General features: G+C 46.6%; 1 protein-coding gene across 7 annotated transcripts in view; it reads right to left on the bottom strand.

Annotated features, from left to right (window-relative positions):
- MYO9A (myosin IXA) overlaps positions 1-24017 on the bottom strand; it is a 455456-nt gene that overhangs the window by 319138 nt on the left and 112301 nt on the right. For all 7 annotated transcript variants that reach the window (XM_034783136.1, XM_034783134.1, XM_034783141.1 and 4 more), the window contains one exon: positions 22920-23833. In XM_034783136.1, coding sequence (XP_034639027.1) covers positions 22920-23762 — 843 coding nt within the window. In that variant the 5' untranslated portion in view covers positions 23763-23833. The remainder of the gene's footprint in view (positions 1-22919; positions 23834-24017) is intronic.

The raw sequence follows: 24017 nt of genomic DNA, 5'->3' as shown, positions 1-24017 counted from the left end.
GACTGCCCAAAACCTTATCCACCCCTCCCAGAAAGCCCCCCCTCGAACTCCCAACCCCCCCCCCCCGTCTCTTGACTGCCCCATCCAAAACCTCCCTGCCCCTTCTCCGACCCCCTGGCCCGCTTGTTGTTGGCCTTCACCTAATGTCTCTGTGAACTTGCTCAGGATCGGCCTGAGCCGTTGATCCCGGCACGCTGGGCAGCAGCGGGGGAGGAGCTCCAGACTGCCGGAGGCGATCTGCGAATGCAGGGAGGAAGGGAGGGAGGGAGTGATCTCTGCTGCAGGGGAAGTGGAGGAGGGGCTCTCTCTGGCTGTCTGAGCCCCATGTAAGTGGCACCATCCAGCCGGCTGCCCTGTTAGCCGCGTGCGCTTTGCAGGGGGGGGGGGGGGGAGAAGAGTCCGGACATTTACAAATCCCCCCCGGATGCTGTTTTTAGCTCAAAAAGCTGGACATGTCCGGGGGAATCCGGACGAATGGTAACCCTACCTTCTCACATTTATCTCCAGTCTTCTTCTCCTTGTCCAGATCTATTCTGCCCCCAATAATCTTCTATTCATTGAACTTTTTGAAACTTTGCACTTTTAGAGAGAGGTAAGGGATTGACTCTGTGTAAACAAATTTACAGAGGGACAATAGGGTTGAGATCTGTTATTTCTCCACCTCTCTATATTATTTATTTAAAAAACATTTTTGCTGTTAACAAGCATGTTATCTCTGGAGACACAAATCCACAGTGATAGCTGCAAAACTAAGCATCTCTGATGATAACTTCTAGACTGAGCACTGAGTCCCATTGGGTAGATAGAAGATTAATCTAAATAATCTCTACAGAAGCCCCTGGTACCCCATAAGATTGGGTCCCTAATCCATGAACTATTGGAACTCATTTACAAAACTTTCCTTAAACATTACATGAATATATTGTCTCATACTACAAAATTAGAATTTATAATCCCTATTCCATGATGAGATATCTTTGAGCTATAATCTATCTCAATTAAAACTATATTTAGATATGCTTTTTGAGGAAAAACAACTTTTATCCAAAAAATCCAATTTAAATAAAAAAGATTTTATTGATTTTTTTTTTTTTAAATCATTGATTTTTATCCACCCTGGCAGTCTGTCTCTGCTGGGAATAATACAGTGAATGCAGAGAACTGTGCAGCCTGGAAATACAGTAGAACCTCAGAGTTACGAACACCAGAGTTACGAACTGATCAGTCAACCGCACACCTCTTTTGGAACCAGAAGCACAAAATCAGGCAGCAGCAGACAAAAAAAAAAAAAAAAAGAAATAAAGAAACATAGTACAGTACTGTGTTAAACTACTAAAAAATAAAAATTAAGATGGTTAAAAGCTGCATAGTAAAGTTTCAAAGCTGTATTAAGTCAACATTGTAAGACCGTTGTAAGAACAACGATTACGCTTTGTTCAGCGTTATAAACATTACAGAGCTACGAACAATCTCCATTCCCTGAGGTGTTTGGAACTCTGAGGTTCTACTGTACCCTGTTCAGAAGGGAGAGAAACATGGGTCTCCACTCATGAAAGGCAATGGCTGAGGAACTGGATGCCTCAGAGTTGGAACCCTTGGCTGGACCACTGAGAGGAGATACAGATGCAGTTGTCCTGAACTGTGACAATAACCCTGGTGACTAATTTTTTGTACATCAGTATGCAAATTTAGGTCTTCATATCAGCTCTGACTGGCAGGAGCAGCAGCCACCATCAACTACCACCACTGAAGCTCTCTGCCTTTATTTTAAATTTATTTGGCTTCAAATTTTATGTTTCAGTAACTAAACATCATAGACTGGCTTTCTGAAAATGGTTCTGAACAGCCACCTGGGGAACATGCCCAGCCTGGGCTGCTGCCTTTACAGGGCTTCCTAACAAGGCCAGGACATTGAGGACATTATGGAGAATAAGAATACCTGAAGCAAACCCCTAAGAATTTCACACATATGACCCCTCCAAATCCTCCTGTCTGGGGGGCAGGTTGGGGGGGCTCCTCCAAATATATGCACATATGGTATCTTTGTGGGGAGATTTGGGACAACTCTTGGTGAGGGGAGAAATTCACTGATTTTCTCTTTTAAAAAGAGGCATTGGTTACTGGCTGAGACACAGCAATATAGTGAGATACAAACAGGAATAAATAAAAGGAAACAATTTAACAGCAACATAATGTAGTCTAATACATTTACTCACATTCACCTGTTACTAAGAAGGAAAAAGTTGCTCATATCCCATTCCTCTATATCAGGGGGTAGGCAACCTATGGCAAGCGTGCCAAAGGCAGCACGCGAGCTGATTTTCAGTGGCACTCACACTGCCTGGGTCCTGGCTACCCGTCTGGGGGGCTCTGAATTTTAATTTAATTTTAAATGAAGCTTCTTAAACATTTTAAAAACCTTATTTACATAACATACAACAATAGTTTAGTTATATATTATAGACTTATAGAAAGAGACCTTCTAAAAATGTTAAAATGTATTACTGGCACGCGAAACCTTGAATTAGAGTGAATAAATGAAGACTTGGCAAACCACTTCTGAAAGGTTGCCAACCCCTACTCTATATAGTCTTTGTAGAATTTTTTTTATATAATTTTGACAGATAAAAATTAAAAAGCTTAAAAATAAACATTGATATTATCTATTTATATTTTCACAGGTGCACAAAATTATGGGGAAGTCAGGGAATAATTATGACAGTAGATGTTGAGATTCAAGAAGTTACAGCTTTAAAAGTTTAACACACAAATTGTCAATATCACATGTCAAAACATACAAAGTAAATATCCTTAAACTCTAATATGTTCAAGCAGCATTTTTCTTACTTTGCCTATCTGTAAATTTTGATTATGGATGTAAATAGTTTGTGTACAGTGAAATCAACATTTACTGATAAAAATCTAATCCTTCCAAGCGTTTAAATCTATAGCAGATTGAATAAAGTGCACATGACTTCTACAGCTGTGTACAGCGTGACAATGTCCCTATGCTGGTGCATGTGAAAAGTACCATGTTGTGTCAAAAGAAAAGGAGTACTTGTGGCACCTTAGAGACTAAAATTTATTAGAGCATAAGCTTTCGTGGGCTACAGCCCACTTCTTCGTATGCATCTGAAGAAGTGGGCTGTAGCCCACGAAAGCTTATGCTCTAATAAATTTGTTAGTCTCTAAGGTGCCACGAGTACTCCTGTTCTTTTTACGGATACAGACTAACACGGCTGCTACTCTGAAACATGATGTGTCAGCAAACTCTCAATCTCTAAAGGAAATGATGATGAAAATAAGTGGGGAAATTGAGAATTCCACATCCAAATAAAACGGTTACTCACCTTTGTAACTGTTGTTCTTCGAGATGCATTGCTCATATCCATTCCAATTAGGTGAGTGCGCGCCACGTGCACGATCGGAGAATTTTCTACCCTAGCAACACCCGGTGGGTTGGCTGTGCAGCCCCCAGGAGTGGCGCCTTCATGGCGCTGGATATATACCCCAGCCGACCCAACGCCCCCTCAGTTGCTTCTTGCCGGCTACTGCGACAGTGGGGAAGGGGGGCGGGTTTAGAATGGATATGAGCAACACATCCCAAAGAACAAAGTTACAAAGGTGAGTAACTGTTTTTTCTTCTTCGAGTGCTTGCTCATATCGATTCCAATTAGGTGACTACCAAGCCTTACCTAGGCGGTGGGGTCGGAGTGAGACATTGCCATGTGCAAAACCGCTGACCCGAATGCAGTATCGTCTCTGGACTGCTGTACCAGCGCATAGTGAGCGGCAAAGGTGTGGACTGATGACCAAACCGCCGCTCTACAAATGTCCTGGATCGGAACCTGAGCCAGGAAGGCAGTTGAGACGGCTTGGGCCCTTGTGGAGTGGGCGGTGAGGCGTGGCGTTGGGGCCCCGGCCAGGTCGTAGCAAGCACGAATGCAGGACGTGATCCAAGAGGAGAGACATTGCGAGGAGACCGGTAAGCCTTTCATCCGGTCGGCCACTGCAACGAAGAGTTGCGTCATCTTCCTAAACGGCTTCGTACGCTCAATATAGAAAGCAAGGGCCCTGCATACGTCCAAGGAGTGCATATGCTGGTCTTGGCGCGTGGCGTGCGGCTTAGGATGGAAGACAGGGAGAAATATATCCTGGTTCACATGAAAAGCTGATACCACCTTGGGAAGAAAGGCAGGGTGAGGGCGAAGCTGCACCTTGTCTTTATGGAAGACTGTGTATGGAGGCGCAGACGTGAGTGCCCTGATTTCCGAAACACGCCTTGCTGAAGTGATGCTACAAGGAAGGCTGTCTTCCAAGATAGGTAAAGGAGTGAGCAGGTAGCCAATGGCTCTAACGGGGGCCCTGTGAGCTTGGAGAGAACCAGGTTAAGATCCCACGCCGGAACCGGTTGACATTGCTGTGGGTATAGACTGTCTAAGCCCTTGAGGAATCTGACGACCATCGGGTTAGAGAAGACCGAGGAAGCGTGTTCTCCTGGGTGGAACGCCAACATAGTGGCCAGGTGAACCCTGACCGAAGAGATCATCAAGCCCTGCTGTTTTTGGGATAGGAGATATTCAAGTATAAGTGGAATTGACGCCTGCAAGGGGGGCGTGGCTCGCTGCTTGCACCAACAGTTGAAACGCTTCCACTTGGCTAAGTAAATGGTCCGTGTAGAGGGCTTCCTACTTCCCAGCAGAATCTGTTGCACAGGATGTGAGCAGTGCAGCTCTGCCCGATTCAGCCATGGAGCATCCACGCCGTAAGGTTGGAGTGATTGCAGGTCGGGGTGACAGAGTCGGCCGTGGTCCTGAGAGATCAAGTCTGGGCACAAGGGAAGCGTGATCGGAGTTTGTACCGATAGCTCCAGAAGCATGGTATACCAGTGCTGTCTTGGCCAAGCTGGAGCTACTAGAATCATACGTGCCTTGTCTCTGCGTAGCTTGAGCAGTACCCTGTGGACCAGTGGGAATGGAGGGAAAGCGTAGAACAGCTGGTCTCTCCACGATAGGAGGAAAGCGTCCGACAGGGAGCCCGGAGATCGCCCTTGGAGGGAGCAGAACACGTGGCACTTCCTGTTGGCTCGTGAGGCGAACAGGTCGACCAGGGGAAATCCCCATCTCTGGGGGATGGAATGGATGATATCCGGGCGAATCGACCACTCGTGTGTCTGGACGGATCTGCCGAGACGGTCCGCTAGAGTGTTCTGGACTCCAAGGAGGAACGATGCCATCAGATGTATCGAGTGGGCAATGCAGAACTCAGACAGGAGAATGGCCTCTTGGCATAGGAGAGACGACCAGGCTCCTCCTTGCTTGTTGATGTAGAACATGGCCGTGGTGTTGTCTGTGAGGACTGATACGTAACGGCCATGTAGGAGACCAAGAAATGCCTGACAGGCTAGGCGCACCGCCATCAGCCCTCGAACATTGATGTGCAGAGCCAGTTGGGATGCAGTCCACAGGCCCTGGGTATGATGTTCCCCGAGGTGAGCGCCCCAACCTAGAGATGAAGTGTCCGTGACCAGGTGCAGGGAGGGTTGCGGAGCGTGGAATGGCACTCCTGCGCAAACCGCCTTGTGATCCAGCCACCAGTTGAAAGAGGTCAAAACCGGGTTCGGAACAGTGACCACCATGCTCAGGTTGTCCAGATAAGGGCGGTACACTGATAATACCCAGGCCTGAAGTGGGCGAAGCCGAAGTCTGGCATGCCTGGTTACACAAGTGCAAGAGGCCATGTGTCCCAACAGACCGGGACACGTCCTTATCGTGGTGATCAGGAAGACCTGGAGTCCGTGGATGATGTCTGCGATGGCGTGGAACCGAGCGTCTGGTAGAAGAGCTCTGGCGAGTGTAGAGTCTAAGACTGCCCCGATAAACTCTATTCTCTGGGTTGGCTCCAGAGTGGACTTTTCTTCATTGAGCAGAATGCCTAACTCACGGAATGTTCGTAGTATTATCTGAACGTGAGCGTGAACCTGCTCTCTGGTGCGGCCGCGCACCAGCCAGTCGTCTAGATACGGGAACATCTGTATCCTTTGACGACTAAGGTATGCTGCCACGACAGCCATACATTTGGTGAAGACTCTCGGAGACGTAGACAAGCTGAAGGGAAGGACGGCAAATTGGTAGTGCACCTTGTTTACTACAAGCCGCAGGAAGCGCCTGTGTGGGGGGTAGATTGCTATATGAAAATATGCGTCCTTCATGTCGAGGGCGGCGTACCAGTCCCCAGGATCCAGGAAAGGGATGATGGTCCCCAAGGAGACCATGCGGAACTTCAACTTTACTATGAATTTGTTGAGTCCGTGTAAATCTAAAATGGGTCGCAGACCCCCTTTTGCTTTGGGGATCAGGAAGTAGCGGGAGTAAAACCCCCTGCCCCTTAACTCCGATGGAACCTCCTCTAGGACCCCCATAGAGAAGAGCCCAAAAACCTCCTGGATAAAGAGATGCTCATGAGAAGGGTCCCTGAAGAGGGATGGGGAGGGGGACGTGGGAGGGGGGGAGACGAAGAAAACTGGAGAGCGTATCCCCTTTCCACCGTGCGAGGACCCAACGGTCCAAGGTTATAAGGGACCAAGCACAGTGGAACAGGAGAGGCAATCCTGAAATAAAGGAAATGGATCCTGGGTAGTGGCTAGTACGCCGTCTTCGAGCGCACCTTCAAAAATTTTGCCTAGGGCCTGAAAGTGGTCTAGGAGGGCCTTGGTTCTGACCCGGTTGGGGGTCGGTCAACCTCCGTCTACCACCTCGTCCCCGCCTTCTAGGGAAATCCTGTCTCGGACGAGGAGGAGGGTAGAACCTTTGTGGCTGAGGCCTAAAGGGCCTGCGCTGGGGTCCTGGTACATGCATCCCTAGGGCACGCATGATGGTTCTGGAGTCCTTGAGGCTCTGCAAACGAGAGTCCGTCTTGTCCGAGAACAATCCCTGCCCCTCGAATGGCAGATCCTGCAGGGTCTGCTGCAGTTCTGGCAGTAACCCCGAAACCTGGAGCCAGGAGACGCGTCTCATGGCTATCCCAGACGCTAGTGTCCTGGCGGCCGAGTCCGCTATGTCCAGGGAGGCCTGCAAGGAAGTCCTAACCACCTTTTTACCTTCCTCCACTAAGGCCCCAAACTCCTCTCTCGAGTCCTGGGGAACTAACTCTTTGAATTTACCCATGGAGTTCCATGAGTTGTAACTGTAGTGGCTCAAGAGCGCCTGTTGGTTCGTGGCTCTGGGCTGCAGACCCCCCGCTGAGTAAACTTTACGCCCGAACAAATCGAAGCGTTTGGTGTCCTTCGATTTGGGCACTGCCGCCTGCTGACCATGGCGCTCTCTTGCGTTCACTGAGGACACGACTAGCGAACACGGTGGAGGGTGCGTATATAGGTACTCATGGTCCTTAGAGGGGACAAAGTACTTCCTCTCTGGCAGTGGGTGGGATGGAGGCAGGGGTTTGCCATATGGTACTGGCATTAGCCTGAATCGTATGAATTAGTGGTAACGCCACCCGGGATGGGGCATCAGCCGACAGGATGCTCACCACCAGGTCCTGTACCTCCACTATCTCCTCTGCCTGCAGGTCCATGTTGTGTGCCACCCTACATAATAGGTCTTAGTGGGCACGGAGATCTATTGGGGGTGGGCCAGAAGCTGTCGTGCCCACCACCGCCTCATCCAGGGAAGATGAGGAGGATGCCTCAGGGGGTAAGGGATCCAAATGAGGGTGGTCCGGCTCTAAGGGTCTCTGATGTGAAGGATCTCCTGCCCCGGGGTCTGGGGCCTGTGCTGGTGTCGGCACGGGAGCATCCATGTCCCCTGGGGGAGGATGGGAGATGGTGGCCTCCGGAGCTCTGGGCTCAGATTGTGCCGAGCATGAGGCCGCTGGTGGAGCCCCTTGCGCTTGGTGATACGCCCACGGGGTCCAGAAAGACCAATGTGCAGAGTCCTGTGTAGGGTCCTCTGCCCCCTCCTGCCAATGACCCAAGTCGTCGACAGCCTGACCCTGAGCAGGGTACGCCGATCAGGAAGCCCCGTCGGATGAGCAAGACGCCCATCTTGAGGGCCAGGGCGGTGCCGAGCATGGTTGCATCGGCTTGGCCCGGTACAGTGCCGATCGGTGCCGGTCCGCAGGCGAGCGGTCTCTGCACGGAGCCAGTGAGCGGTACCGGGATCAAGAGTGGCGCCAATCGCCATGCCGGTACTGAGATCCGGATCTGGATCGGGATGACGAAGACCGCCTGTAGACTCGGTGCTGGGAGCGGCCTCTTGAACGGGAGCGGCGCTCGTACCGGTGCCGAGAGCTGCGTCTGGACTCCGATCGGTACCGATGCACAGGACGGTGCCAAGATGTAGACCGGTGCCGGGAAGAAGACCTAGGCCGTGAGTACGACCGGTGCCGAGATGAAGATCGGCACCGGGACTGCGAGTGGCGTCGGGACCTGCTCCGAGACCGGGAGCGGTGCCACGAGTCCAGGCTCATAGATGGTGGCCGTACCAGGGCAGGCTTGCCCCTGGATTGCACGGTCCGAAGGGCGGTGCTGTGGGCAGAGATGGCACCGGCTCCACGAGGGCGATGGAGGTCTTTCGCTGTTGTGAAGGTCTCCGGAGTAGAAGGGAGACAGGGCTCCACCATAGAACGAGGCGGTGAGCCAGTCCGCACCGGACTCAACGGTGTTGAGGATGTCTGCGCCCTCTGGCATTCCAAAGGCAGACACAGCTCTACCACTGGTGCCGGGGGAGCCGGTGCCTGTAGGACAGCGGCGTCTTGAGTCTTGCAGGGTCTTTTATGTCCCGGAGACAGGGAACGGCGCCGAGGCGCTTTTGGCGGACGCGGTGCTGAGGGAGGACGGTGCCATGAGGCCTTGTCCGTGTCTGCTCGTGGTGCAGTACCGGCGGGTGCCACTAGGGCGCTGCGCACTGAGGCGCTCGGTGCCGACACTTGGCGCGCCGAAGGAGGATCTGGGCTAAGTGCCGCCTCCATAAGGAGCTGCTTGAGTCTGAAGTTCCACTCCTTTTTGGTCCTGGGTCTGAAAGCCTTACAGATTTTACACTTATCTGTCTGGTGAGACTCCCCTAAGCACTTCAGACAAGAGTCGTGAGGGTCTCCCATTGGCAGAGGCTTAGCACAGGTCGCGCACGGCTTAAAGCCAGGAGCCTTGGGCATGAGCCCGGCTGTGCACCGGGGGAAGAGGGGGGACAAACAGCCCCCGTAACCCCCACTATTTACAACTATTTATACTAGTGAACAAACTATTAACAACAAACTACTAATCTAAAGAATATAAACAACTATCTAGAATAACTAACGAGTAAAGCTAGGGACAGTGGAGAACAGCTATGCCACGCTCCACAGTTCCAACAACCGTCATGGGCGGTAAGAAGGAACTGAGGGGGCGCTCGGTCGGCAGGGGTATATATCCAGCACCATGAAGGCGCCACTCCAGGGGGCTCCACAGCCGACCCACCGGGTGTTGCTAGGGTAGAAAATTCTCCGACGATCGTGCACGCGGCGTGCACACACCTAATTGGAATCGATATGAGCAAGCACTCGAAGAAGAATGTAAAGTTTCTCCCCACCCTGTGGACCTGGTGAGCTCCACAGGAAGGAACCCTGGTTCCTGCAGATCATAAGATATTTACACAGAAGAAGAGAGAGAGAGAGAGAGAGAGAGAAAAGATGGCTGGAGAAATATCAGGGAGACTTACTGAAGTCTTACAGAATGGAGAACTCCCAGTGGCCCTTGCAAGTCTAATGGCTGCCCCACTTCCCAACACTTAGGAGTTTCCGAGACAGATAACACTTTTTTGACTCTTTATAAAGTTCCAGGAGCCAGTTTTGGAACATCTGCATTGAACAACCTTCTACTGACCCATGCAGTTAGTCAAAGTTCAGGGTCCTCCCAGTTGTTTCGGTTAGGAGGAGAAACTACTGATAGAGCCAGATATTTTTGGTTCAAACCTCTATTTACAAAGAACGTACAAAGTCCTGTTTCCCTGAACACAGACAGAATCAAAGAGAAGATTGTCTAGTTGCTCACAGTTCCAAACCTCTTTCAGCCAGCACTCAGCCTCAAAAGTTTTCTTCAGGCTTTTCTCAGGGCCACACTCCCAATTCTTATTCAGGCTGTGCCCTTAGCTTTCTGCTTTCTCTCTCTCTCACTTCTTTCATGGAGAGAAAGAAACAGACACTCACACACTCCCCTTCACAAAACAATATCCAGCCACACCCCTCTGCCCACATGTACCTTTGTTTCAACTACACCTCTACCTCGATATAACGCTGTCCTCAGGAGCCAAAAAATCTTACCGCGTTATAGGTGAAGCTGCGTTATATCGAACTTGCTTTGATCCATCGGAGTGTGCGGTCGCGGCCCCACACCCCCGGAGCACTGCTTTACCGCGTTATATCCAAATTCGTGTTATATCGGGTCGCGTTATATCGGGGTAGAGGTGTATTTGGTTTCATAAAGAAGCTTGTTTCTTACTTTTATCAATAATGGGCAACTGTTAAACCCACCAGTTTTGCTGAGGTTTAACCTAACCCATAACACTATTTAAGTTAGGGGAAGCTAAGATGGACTTTAAAACTCATGGCACTGGGGAAGGCCACAAACCTTGTAAGGTTCACAAGAGGCACTACGCTGAACTTCCTAAAATTTGAAGTGACTGGAGTTTGCGAGGCTCTGACAAGCCTAAGGCTCACAAGGGGTGGAGGCTGATGGATGTCAGGGAGCTGAGGAGCCTTCTAAGGCTAGCGAGGAGAGAAAGGTTTTGGGGTGAAGAAAGGGAACCCTTTCTCACCAGGAACACTTATATGGGACCCAGAAAGCAGTAGGAGACAACAGGGGAAGCAAGGAAGAGTTCTTCACTCACTCCAATGCCCTACATGGGATCTAGGGATTAGTAGGAAGCCTATGGAGGTTCTTCTCCCCTAATCCTGCTGATGCCCAAGCCTCCTGCCAGCTACATTTTCTACCTTCTTGTGGACTTTGGGAGAAGAGTTCCAGTCCTTTGGATATTTGCATCAAAACTTCCCTCCAAGATAAGGTGGGTGGACTGCGAGGCTAGGTTCATGTTCCATTTGGACTCCTCCACCCTGGTCTACTGGGCTGGGCTTCCCCCCTCTTTGCAAGAATAGGGCTTCTCTCCTACAGTTTGCTGGAATAGGGCTGCTCTCCAGTAGACCTCCAAAAATGTCATGGAAGGTGAAGTGAAGGCTGCAAGGATATATTGATTTGTCTGCATATTACCTTTCAGGAATGTCAAGAATTAAAATTAGAAACTCCTAAAACGCATGAAAAAAAGGGAAGCTAGCAAATTGGCATCTCTAAGGAGGCAGAGTTATGGTAGTTTGGTGTCATTTGTTTAATTCAATTTACTGTGCCTCTAAATTTTCTTAAATCTGTAATGGTTTAGAAAGGTAATATGCCCACAAACCTGGCATGAACCTGAAACCTTAACTTCATTTTAACAAAGGTAGGCATATGGGAATTATTGCTTAGAATTAATCTCATCAAACTCCACAAGTGGGCATGAAAGGAAAGACACTGAGGAACCTAGACTAAAAAGTTTAAAGTTATTTTCTCTAGCAAGGTTTCAGAGTAGCAGCTGTGTTAGTCTGTATCCGCAAAAAGAACAGGAGTACTTGTGGCACCTTAGAGACTAACAAATTTATTAGAGCATAAGCTTTCGTGGACTACAGCCCACTTCTTCGGATGCATATAGAGTGGAATAAATATTGAGGAGATATATATACACACATACAGAGAGCATAAACAGGTGGGAGTTGTCTTACCAACTCTGAGAGGCCAATTAAGTAAGAGGGGAAAAAAACTTTTGAAGTGATAATCAAGATAGCCCAGTACAGACAGTTTGATAAGAAGTGTGAGAATACTTACAAGGGGAGATAGATTCAATGTTTGTAATGGCTCAGCCATTCCTAGTCCTTATTCAATCCTGAGTTGATTGTGTCTAGTTTGCATATCAATTCCAGCTCAGCAGTCTCTCGTTGGAGTCTGTTTTTGAAGTTTTTCTGTTGTAATATAGCCACCCGCAGGTCTGTCATTGAATGACCAGACAGGTTAAAGTGTTCTCCCACTGGTTTTTGAGTATTATGATTCCTGATGTCAGATTTGTGTCCATTAATTCTTTTGCGTAGAGACTGTCTGGTTTGGCCAATGTACATGGCAGAGGGGCATTGCTGGCACATGATGGCATATATCACATTGGTAGATGTGCAGGTGAATGAGCCTCTGATGGTATGGTATATCACTTAAAAAAAAAACAAACAAAAAAAAACACTTTTGTTCTCTTACTTAATTGGCCTCTCAGAGTTGGTAAGACAACTCCCACCTGTTTATGCTCTCTGTATGTGTGTATATATATCTCCTCAATATTTATTCCACTCTATATGCATCCGAAGAAGTGGGCTGTAGTCCACGAAAGCTTATGCTCTAATAAATTTGTTAGTCTCTAAGGTGCCACAAGTACTCCTGTTCTTTTTTCTCTAGCAAAGAACTGGGTAGAAAAGGTTTGCAGGATAGTTTAAACTATATTAACCGCTGTGAGAAAGAGGAACGAAGTATTCTGGGGTCACTATTTACCAAACTCCACTGTACTAGATGTGGTGGCTGTAGTGTAATGCACTTATAAGAAAGTCTCAGTATTGTCTGAACAATAAAATCTTCCTTGTTAATTTTCCTTGCAGTTCAGGTTTGGGGATTCAGAGCCTGCAATCCAGACTGATTCATTTTACAAGCCTGAGATTTGCTGCCAAATCCCGTGATTCACAAAGCTTTCTTAGCATTGCATTAGATTGCAAAGGAGGCCTAGCGCCCCATTTCAGTATTGCAGGCAAGAGTGAGAAACAATCAACAGGTGAAAGTCAACCATGTCTACCTCCTTCTCTCAACATACATACTCTTTCTGAGTAGACCAGACTTGAAAGTTCAAGTTGATAACTGACAAGCCTGTAAGCATAAGGCTGAATGGCAAGAATTCTAGATACTGAGCTTTAAAAGCATTATGGGGGAACTACACATCACTTGCATAGAGGTTTTGGCATTCCATTAGTATTAACAAAGAGTTCACCAGACTACCTCAACATTTTACACTCACAAATTAATCAGATGTGAATTGTTTTGGCTGATTGCGTACTTGACTCTTTTACATGGGATTCTAACTAGGGAGTCTCAGGCTAATTCAATTTGCTCTGTGAACTACACAGAGCAGGTAGGACAACAATTGGTTTGTCGCTGCACACTTTCTTTAGGACTCTACATAATGGGAACATGACAGAATGCACGTTCAATACAGACACTGTCCAAGAGTGAATTCTTGCTTCTGCCCAGGTGTCAGAATAAAATACAACGTGATTCCAAGCACTGAAGTTGATCTGAGTTGAGCGGATTCACCCATTAGATATTTTTCAAAAAACTTAACAGTGGGTTGTTGAAAGACCATTTTCATAGCAGAGCTTAGACTATGTGTTCACTGCAAGAAGTAAAAGGGTTTTACAACAGGATAACTAACATGCAATTCAGGTATCAGAGGGGTAGCCGTGTTAGTCTGAATCTGTGAAAAGCAACAGAGGGTCCTGTGGCACCTTTAAGACTAACAGACGTATTGGGAGCATAAGCTTTCGTGGGTAAGAACCTCACTTCTTCAGATGCACTTCTTGCCACAGGACCCTCTGTTGCTTTTAACATGCAATTGTTATCCTGCTGTGAAATCCTAGTGGAGACAAGGCACAGGCTACCACCAGGTAGATAGGCAAAGTTATCACTGTATCCCACCCCTGGATGATCTCTCATTTTACCCTACATTTTACAGTTCCATGTCTTCACTAGGATTACAACAGGATAACTAATGTGTATTAATTATCCTGCAGTTAAAAAAAAATGCTGTTCTCCTTCAATACCCGAAATGTAACAACAGATTATACATAGTTATGCACCTGAACCCTTCAATATCTGCTTTGATGGTCACTATTTTCTTGGTAAACACTCAATGACACTGATGCCAGATCAAAGACAGCAGCCTTATCTAGGAAAACTAAATATATTTTCACTATGAATGGAAATTGGAAAATGCACATATAACGAACAAGAAATAAAGCAAAAGAGAACAAGTTGGCTTCCTTTTTCAACTACATACTTGAAAGCTTCCCAATCAGAATATAGGTGCAGCAATCAAGTGGCAATTTATCAGAAAAAGACTGTTTAGTCACTGTTCAAATAATGCCAGCTCATATACTGAAATCAAAAACCAACTTATTAATAGGATTTGTTTGAAGTCAATGAGCACTGTCAAATACAAACATACCAAACGTGACAGAACTGCCATTCAATTATGTTATTACTACAAATAACTGTCAGACCTGCAAGCAACTCACCACAAACCAAGTGTGTATTCTAAACACCATTCTGACAAAAACTGAAAAGGTGTTTCCTTTCATATAGGCAGAATTCAAAACAAATACACCTCAAAGGTGGCACTCTTTCAGAAAGCAGGAATCTGCACACACCATTGGCTTTGTTTGTAAATATATTAACGACCTTAACAAGGTTACTAGATGGCAAATACTGGCTTGACTTTATAGTGTTCCAAAGTAGTATAATTTGGACAAGGATCATGAGAATCTTATTATATTTCCAAACTATCCTGAGGAGGAATCTCATGGAGATGGTTGCCGTGTGCTGTTGCATCAAGTGCATTATAAAGGTGTTATAGGAGTCTTATGAAACTGCATAAAATCTTAGTATCCTGCACTTTCACTTGACCCATGCTGGCATCATTGCGAATGCAACACTTGCAAATAGATAGCTCAATTTTTCATTACTATTTGAGGGACTTTGCAGAGAGGTCAGAAGATGGAAAGGAAGACAAATACAGAAAGAATGGGTGTCCTAGTGGTCTAGTGTGGAGCAAATCCAACAACATTCCCCTAATGCAAAGGTTGAAACAAAAGAAATACATCACAGTCTGGTATCTCCTATGGCTGACTAAAGGGACAAGGTTGAACTCTAAAGCAAGTTGTGACCATCCCTTGCCTTTTGGTGAAGGGGAGAGCGATCATGATTTAGGACATGGGTGTTTAGCAATAAAGGATAAGAGGGAAAGATGGGAACAAAAGAAGGAATTGGGGAGAGACATGCAGAAGTGAGGAAGCAAGCTTCACAGAAAAATGAATGAAAGACTAGGTCGAACAAGCAAAAATAGCAACAATGTAAATTGGTAAAAATACAGGAAAACAAATAAAAGGTCAGATCCTAAATGGATATCAGTATAACTCCAACTACAATATATTAACTCCAGCTGATGATCTTGCCCCACAAATTCTAAGAATGAAAGAGAGAAACAGAGATGTGCATCACTTAAATTTAGCATGGTTTGTTTTTGTGATTGTGAACTGGATTGGTGGCCAGAAGAAATTCTGGAGTAACCACACTATGGGAGAGAGATCTGAAGGCAGTTAGAAAAGTGCATTCACAGCCACAGGGCTGCGAAAACATGGAATACACACTTCTGCCAAAAGCTGCTGCTGGGGGAAAGAGTACATGATTCTGTAAAATTCACAATGCCTCACATGAAATAGTTTAAAAGACCAGCAAATCCAGTGAGGTGAGATTGAACAGAGCACCATGCCCTCTCCCCTGTACTTTTAGGGTTGCCAACTTTCTAATTGCAGAACACTGAACACCCTTCTTTGCCCGGGGCCCCACCCCACCCCTTCTCCGAGGCCCCACCCCTGCTCACTCCATTCCCCCTCCCTCTGTCGCTCGCTCTCCCCCACCCTCACTTGCTCTTTTTCTCTAGGCTGGGGCAGGAGGTTGGAGTGCAGGAAGGGGTGAGGGCTCCGGCTGGGGGTACAGGATGAGGGGATTGGAGTGCAGGAGATGGCTCCAGGCTGGGAGGTGGGGCCGAAGGGTTTGGAGTGTGGGAGGGGGCTCCGGGCTGAGGCAAGGGGTTGGGGTGTGGGCTCCGGGGGGGCAGAAATGAGGGGTTCAGGGTGCAGGAGGGGACTTGGGCTCTGGCTGGGGGTAGGAGCTCCAAGGGATTCGGGGTGCAGGAGGGGGCTCCGGGCTGAGGCAGGGGATTGGGGCGTGGGAGGGGGTATGGACGCTGGGCTGGGGGTGCAGGCTCCAGGGTGGAGCCAGAAGTGAGGGGTTCAGGGTGGGGGGGGGCTTCAGGCTAGGGTAGGGGGTTGGGGTGCGGGACGGGGTGAGGGCTCAAGCTGGGGGTGCAGGCTCTGGGCTGGGGCGGAGGGGTTTGGAGTGAGGGTGAGGGCTCAGGGCTGGGGCAGGGGGTTGGCGTGCAGGGAGTTTGGGTACGGGAGGGGGCTCAGGGCTGGGGCAGGGGGGTTGGGGTCCAGGAGGGGGTGAGGGATGCAGGCTCCAGGTGGTGCTTACCTCAAGCGGCTCCCAGGAAGCGGCCGACATGTCCCTCCAGCTCCTAGTGGGAGGGACAGTCAGGAGGCTTTGTGCACTGCCCCTGCCCGCAGGCGCTACCCCCACAGCTCCCATTGGCCACAGCTCCCGGTCAATGGGAGCTGAAAAGCTGGTGCTCAGGGCAAGGGCAGCAGGAGCCATGAAGGGAACCTGCCAGCCTTGCGCCAGACTTTTAACAGCCTAGTCAGCAATGCTGACCGGAGCTGCCAGGGTCCCTTTTCGACCGGGTGTTCTGGTCGAAAACTAGACACCTCGCAACTCTACTTTTAATCCCAACACGTGGAAGAGACCCTAAAGTGAAGCAGCATGAAAATGGATGACAAATTCTTCAGTTTCTACAGTAATAATTTCCTTAAATTGTTTATTTATGAGACACTAACAGCAAAGCGGGTAGGTCTGAGCAGCTAGATCCTGAGGTCCCACCATAACCCCTGTAAATAAAGAGCCTCTAGATCACAGCAACACTAAAATGGCTTGCGTGTTCCCTGCTTATACAGTAATATTAACCACTTTTTTACCAGCAGAAAGAGCAAAGAGCTGAGGAAAAGCAGCAATGGAGATTCAGAGATCCATTATTTGTACACTGAGTGTGCACAATTTAGGGATTTGGAATTTGTTGGAATGTATTTCTCTATTTTTTTAAAATATGGCTAGCATGTGCTTGTGTGGGCTCTGTAAATCCTTGTATATGTTTTAAGTTGGGTAATATGGACACAGTTTGCAGCTGGGTTCTGTTGTACGTATTTTGATAGGTTTTATATTACAGAGACAGAGTGTGCACATATGCACACACACACTTGGAAGATGGATTCTAACATTTATACCCCACACACAAAATGTGATTAAGCTAGAATTAAAATAATTTAAAAACAGCCAAAGACCCTCATATCAGTAAGATGTGTTCCTTCAAGTCCAGTTAGTTGGAAACTTTGCCCCTTCTTCCCAGATGAAGACCGGTCCAAAGCGATACATGAATTTTTCATGTCCAGACCAGATTAGTCCAATACTAAGCATCTGAAGCCGAATATGAAAATAAAGCAAAGACACCAGCTATTGGAAAATACAGCTGTCCCCCTCCTCCATTATTTATGCTGCTATGAGCACATAAAGCTGGTGCTTCAGTCCTTCAGACTCCCAGTCCTTCTTTGCTACCAACTTATTGCCTTGATCCTAATTCTTGAAGTCATTAATAGAATAGGTCACAGCTACATTGGTAAATATCTCCTATGAAATGCCAAAACAGTTGCCCTACTCAGGGAAGAGACAGATCACAAAACCTGAAGCCCATGACAACCAGGGACCAAACATTCTCAGATGAAGGAATCCAGCTACAGAACAAGTTTCCAAGGGCGGGGGAGGGTGTCTAGAATTTGATTGCCTTTGGAAAACACTACAAAATCTCCCTAACTTGAAAAAACTAGAACTAAATTCACAACATAATCACCCCAATGTTTTCCCTCTTAAGAAAAAAACCTTACTCCAAGCAGAGCTTACTATAATCTCAAAAAAGGAGAAGAGACAAGGACACCAGGAAATCCACTAGTCACTTCATTATTGCCAATCTTGCACTGTGATTGGAGGCAGTACAAAACCCTATGACAGATAAAACAGCTATCTGGATACACATTCAAAACAGTTCACAAAAGCAAACAGAAGTAATACATTTTGAAGTATTCTTTCAAGGACTTGAAGGTAGTTTTCTCCACCCAGAAGTAGCATTCTTCCTAGCAAACAAGCATATTTGAAAACTTGGGTGTATCCTGCCTTCTTCTCTTGAGCTCCTGAAGGAACAGTTCTGAGTCCTAGCTTCCTAACTCCCAGGCAGATGTTATCTCTTCCCTTTATTATGAAAACTGGGATGTGGGCCCCCTTTTGGGTCCAGAAGGTTTTTACCCTCTTATGACAGAAACAAAATTCAAATTTGTAAGGAAGGTTGTTTTTAAAATTTGATGCAACAAAAAAGCATCAGAACACTTTTTGAAAAGTGAACAATTGTATTCCATGTTCTCAGTTCCATTTCTGTGGGGAAAAAACGGTTACTAATATGCCCTGTAGTAGTAATTCTTCAAGATATGTTGCACATGTCCATTCCACTTCAGGTGTGTGCATGCACTGCGCACCAGAATTGGAGATTTTTCCCTAGAACAATACCTGTCACAGTAGCACATTCGTGTTGCTACACAATGGTATTAATCAGGGGTAGGCAACCTTTCAGAAGTGGTGTGCCGAATCTTCATTTAGTCACTTTAATTTAAGGTTTCGCATTCCAGTAATACATTTTAACGTTTTTTAGAAAGTCTCTCTCTATAAGTCTATAATACATAACTAAACTATTGTTTTATGTAAAGTAAACAAGGTTTTCAAAATGTTTAAGAAGCTTCATTTAAAATTAAATTAAACCCCGCTGTCAGCCTGGGGTTCTGTTCACTCAGACCTGGGGGGGGGGGGTCAGGNAGTCTATAATACATAACTAAACTATTGTTTTATGTAAAGTAAACAAGGTTTTCAAAATGTTTAAGAAGCTTCATTTAAAATTAAATTAAACCCCGCTGTCAGCCTGGGGTTCTGTTCACTCAGACCTGGGGGGGGGGGGGCAGGGGAAAGGGGGGGGGGGGGGGGGGGGGGGGAGGGGGGGGGTCAGAGGTCAGGGCAGAGGGCAGTGGGGGTGGGGGGGTTCAGGGGTCAGGACAGAGGGCTAGAGGGTGCGGGGGTGCCGGGCAGAGGGCTGGGTATGTGTGGCGGGGGGTTCAGGGGTCAGGGCAGAAGGCTGGGGGTGTGTGTGGGGGGGGGGTCAGGGCAGAAGGCTGGGGTGCTTGGCTTGTGGGGGTACTCCCAGCCTCCTGCCCTGAGCGGCTCATGGCAGGGGGCTAGAAGGGATACGCCCTGTTCCACCCCCTTCCCCAAGGTCCCTGTCCCTACCTCTTCTCTGCCTCCTCTATGGAGCAGGGAGCACGCTGCCACTCATCCCCCTCCCCCTCGCAAGGGCGATCAGCTGATCGGCGCAGGAAGAGGGAGGGGGAGGAGGAGGGGCAGGAAAGCACCACGCTGGGGGAAGAAGTGGGGGAGGGGGGAAGCTTGGCTGCCGCAGGACCAAGCTTCTGCCTCCTGCCCCCACAGGGGAGAGCAGTGGGCAGGGGGGCTGGGACCTCGGCAGCATGCCACTCAAAATCGGCTTGTGTGCCGTGTTTGGCACGCGTGCCGTAGGTTGCCGACCCCTGGTATAAATGGTGGAGCCACCTTGGACCCTCCTCAGTTTCTTTTTACAGGACAGGCTCTGATATAGAAGGGGTGGGCCATGGAATGGACATGTGCAAAAACATCTCAAAGAAGAGTTACAGAACAGATTAGTAACCTTTTTTTCTTCAAGTGGCTGCACACATCCATTCCACTTCAGGTGACCCACAAGCAGTTCAAACAGGAGTTGGGTTTCTAAGTCTACCTGAACAGTGACTGTAGAACGACATGTCCAAACTTCGCATCATCTCTAGAATGCTGAAACATAGCATGATGAGTTGAAAAGGAATGCACCAATGACCAAGTTGCAGCTCTACAAATGTCTGTTGTAGACATGTGGGCCAAAAAAAGATGCAGAAGCTACTTGACATCTTGTAGCATGCGCTATAACCTAGTCAGAGGGGGTTTCTTGGCAATGTCATAGCATAGATGTGTGCAGGATAAAATCCAGGACAAATGCTCTACATGGAGACTGGAAGGCCTTTCATCCTGTTGACAACTGAAATGCACAGCTGGGATAATAATCTAAATGGCTTCTGTTCAAGTAAAAGGCCAAAGCCCTTCAAACATCCAAGTTATGGAAAGTCTTTCCTTATCATTATGAGAATGGGGCTTAAGAAAGCCATATACTTACCAATATTCTTTCTTTAGGTGGAATTCCAGAACTACTTTAGACGGGAATATAGGATGAGGATGTTAAGGATTGCCCTTAGAAAAAATCACGTCAGGACGGTCAGCTACAAATGCCTGTTACTCCTCCACCCTTTTCATGGATAATAGCTACCAAAAATGTTACTTGCATAAACAGGTGCAGTAAGGGAGGTAGCCTGTTGGCTCAAAAAAAGAACTCATCAACACTACCAACATAAGATTCAAGTCCCAGGGAGGAAGGGGATCCATGACATGGGGATATAACCTATCCAGACCTACCTAGACTCTGACTACAGATCACAGGAGTAAGAAGGAACTAAGGGGATCCAGGCTGGTTCCTCCCTTGACAGCACTGTGCAGAAGCACAAGACTGGTGAGGGCGCTCAAGCTCCAATATGTATCACTTAAGCCATGTGTACACTACAAAATTAAGTCGACCTAACTTATGTCGGCATACAGACACCACAGTAATTATACTGCTTGCGCGTGTCTACACTTTGTGCTCCTTGTGTCAGCAGTTTGCATCCTCACCAGGAGCACTTGTATCGATTGTACTGTCAGTGTGGGGCATAGTTGGATCACTCCTGAAAGCCAGTAAGAGTTGATGTAAGCAACACAGTGTCTATACTGACACTGCACAGACCTAACTACATTGACCTTGACTCTACACCACTTGTGGAGATGGAGTAATAAAGTTGTAATGGGGAAGTGTGACAGTCTGTATCCCCATGTTCACCCTTTTTACAAAATTATAATGGATTTTGTACAAAATTTGCCTTCTGAGGTAGCATTTGAAAACTCCTAATTTGCTGATCATTATTGTTCTGGTAAGACGTGTGTGGCAACATTGTATTCACTGTAAATTGTAAATTAAGATTCTACTGTATGACTTTACTGAGACATGCTCCAAGTTTAGAAAAGTACACATAAACCAGTTCCTCAGAGACAAAAAGCAAACTGATGTCTCAGTCAGGTATCAACAAAATCAAATGGACTATCACCTGTTAAGTGGCCACTCTTTGGCAGGAAAAAGAGTGAGTGAGAAATTTAAATTTTGTCAAAGAAACAGCTTGAGATTCTTGGCCCAACAGATGTTCTGTCTCCTGAACCTCAGCTGGAGATGATTTTCAAAAAAAAGAGAACTATAAGTAATGGGAACTGATTCCCGAGATTACTCTCTCCTTCCATCTCTACTCATGGCATCAGCAACACCTGAAGGATAAGGAAATCAACACTGAACTTCGGAAGGGGTCCTGGCTGAAAGGCATCCAGATTGCTATAAGCATGTGGTGAGAGAAACCTTTGCTAGAATGCATTTAGCATTAGTTGCGTTTTACCTTTTATTTCTTTGTAACCAGTTCTGACTTTTATGCCTCATTACTTGTAACCACTTAAAATCTGGCTTTCCATAGTTAATAAACTTATTTTATTGTTTTATCTAAACCAATGTGTGTTTGGATTGAAGTGTTTGGGAAACTTCATTTGGGGTAACAAGATTTGTACATATCATTTTCTATTCATGAAATGACAGAGTTTATATGAGCTTGTGTTGTCCAGGAGGGTGCTTGGCAGTACAAGACGGACATTTCTGGGGGAAAGTCTGGGACTGGGAATTGCTGGTGTTGGCCACAATGTGAATTCATGGGTGGGTGGCTATAGCACTCATACAATATAGCTGGGAGCGATTTACATGCTGGAGGCTGTGTGAGAGCACACCAGTAGTGCTCTCACTGCAAAGCAGTGTAAGAGGTATCCCAAGCCGAGGGGTCACAGTTGTCCAGCTGTCCAGATTGTACCCCAAGTAATGTCACAGGCAGTTACATCAATGGGAGTGAAATTTCAAGTGTAGACACTTCCATAGTTAGGTCGATGTAAGCTGCCTTGCATCAACCTAACTCTGTAGTGCAGACCAGACCTTAGGGATGAATTTCCAACTACGGTCGTGCACACACCTGAAGTGGAATGGGGACATGTGAAATCACTTGAAGAACTACTTGTCCAGCTCTCAACTTTTTTCTTTACAAAAATTCTCATCTGGCAACCGACTACAGGTTCACATTTTCTTGTATACATTACTTTTTCTGACAGATGGGAAAGGAGGAGCAAAGCTTCTAATCAAAAGCTTGTCAAAATCATAGTATGAATTAGCTTTGTATCAAAAAACCCCAATAAAGTTAACTGTAAACACTTACAATACTTTGACAGCAACAATACCAATGCACTAGGTGCAGTAAACTCCATATTTAAATCTTCTAGTAGTTAAGGCTGTTAATTCAAAGAAATTGTTTTGGGATCACTAAGGTGTTTTATAAAATAAAATTCATGATTTTATAGCACTGCTAAAGCATGCTGAAGTGAAAAAGCACGTTATTAATAAATTCATACAATAACTGTTCACTGAATTTTTCCAAGGAAGTTCAAATTGTATTGTCTTTAAGAAGACACACACCTAAATTGTATTATTGTTAATAATGTTGTAGTCTTGCTTACTATTATCATTTAGCAGATACCCCCAGTCTGGCAATATAAAATCAGGAGTATTTGTTTTATAACACATCAAAAAATAGTTGCATCACTATCATCATTTTAATCTTACCTCAAGCACTGGTCCGGCTCCAAGAATAATCTGTTCTACTCCACTAACAAATCCCTTCTGGCTGAGAGCAGTGAGGTGATGAATCAGAAAGTTTGTGCTCTGTGTTTTCCCTGACCCACTTTCTCCTGAAATCACGATGCACTGGTTCTTCCTGCGCTGAAGCATAGCATGGTAGGCCACATCAGCCACAGCATAAATATGGGGCTCCAACTTTCCCAGCTGATGATTATCATACATTTTGACATACTTAGGATTGTAAATGGGGAGAAATTTGAATGGATTAATGACTATCAGAATGCTGCCTACATAGGTATAAATTTTTTCCTGCTTAAAGCGGTTTCTGAGATTTTCCAAGAGTGTTTTCTCATTTAAATCTGGTAAACTGCACAAATCATCATAGTCCTTCTGCTGCGGCTGAGGAAGGAATCCACGTTCCATCATCCTGCGACGCTCTTCTGTCACCTGTAACCAGGACTGTAGACTGCCATAATGAATAGACCCATCTAGATTCTTCTCCCTCAGAAGGAAGCGATAGTCTTCCCCACTCAGTCGGTTCTCCAGGGCCATGCGGGGCCACAACATCATGCGTTGGACAGGGCAGTCTGTAGGGTTGAGAATCCATTCCTCCCCACCGAACTCCTTGACCTCTGCTAGGACATAACATTTTGTTTTGTCTAGGTGGAGTTTATTAATGAGAGAATCTATTACCTCAGCAGCTGTTGATGTTTTTCTGGCAGTAATAGGGCAATAGATGGTTCCTTCAGCAATGCTCCCAGGATATACGTGTAGTGTAAACTCACTGTCCTCAAAGCGTCGTCTTCCTCCAACATCATTTACGTTCATATTGAACCCCTTTCCATCAGTACCTGCAGTGCATCTTTAGAACGGTCCAGTATGCCGTCATGACATCAACACTACAAAAATCAAGACAGAAATATTTTAGACTCAGGGTTTTCTTTTAGTAACAGGTATTTTAAAAATATTTACGCATACCGTATGAAAAGGTAAAGCAATCTAACAGCTAACTATCACCCTCAATCATATTAAGATTCTACAAAAGGTAAATGATTATTCCGAAGTTTGACAATTGGAAAGAAA

The sequence above is a fragment of the Trachemys scripta genome, chromosome 10, assembly GCF_013100865.1.
Source record: "Trachemys scripta elegans isolate TJP31775 chromosome 10, CAS_Tse_1.0, whole genome shotgun sequence".
Lineage (NCBI taxonomy): Eukaryota > Metazoa > Chordata > Testudines > Emydidae > Trachemys > Trachemys scripta.
Note: the sequence above shows the minus strand (reverse complement) of the source record. Positions and strands in the feature narration are given on the sequence as shown.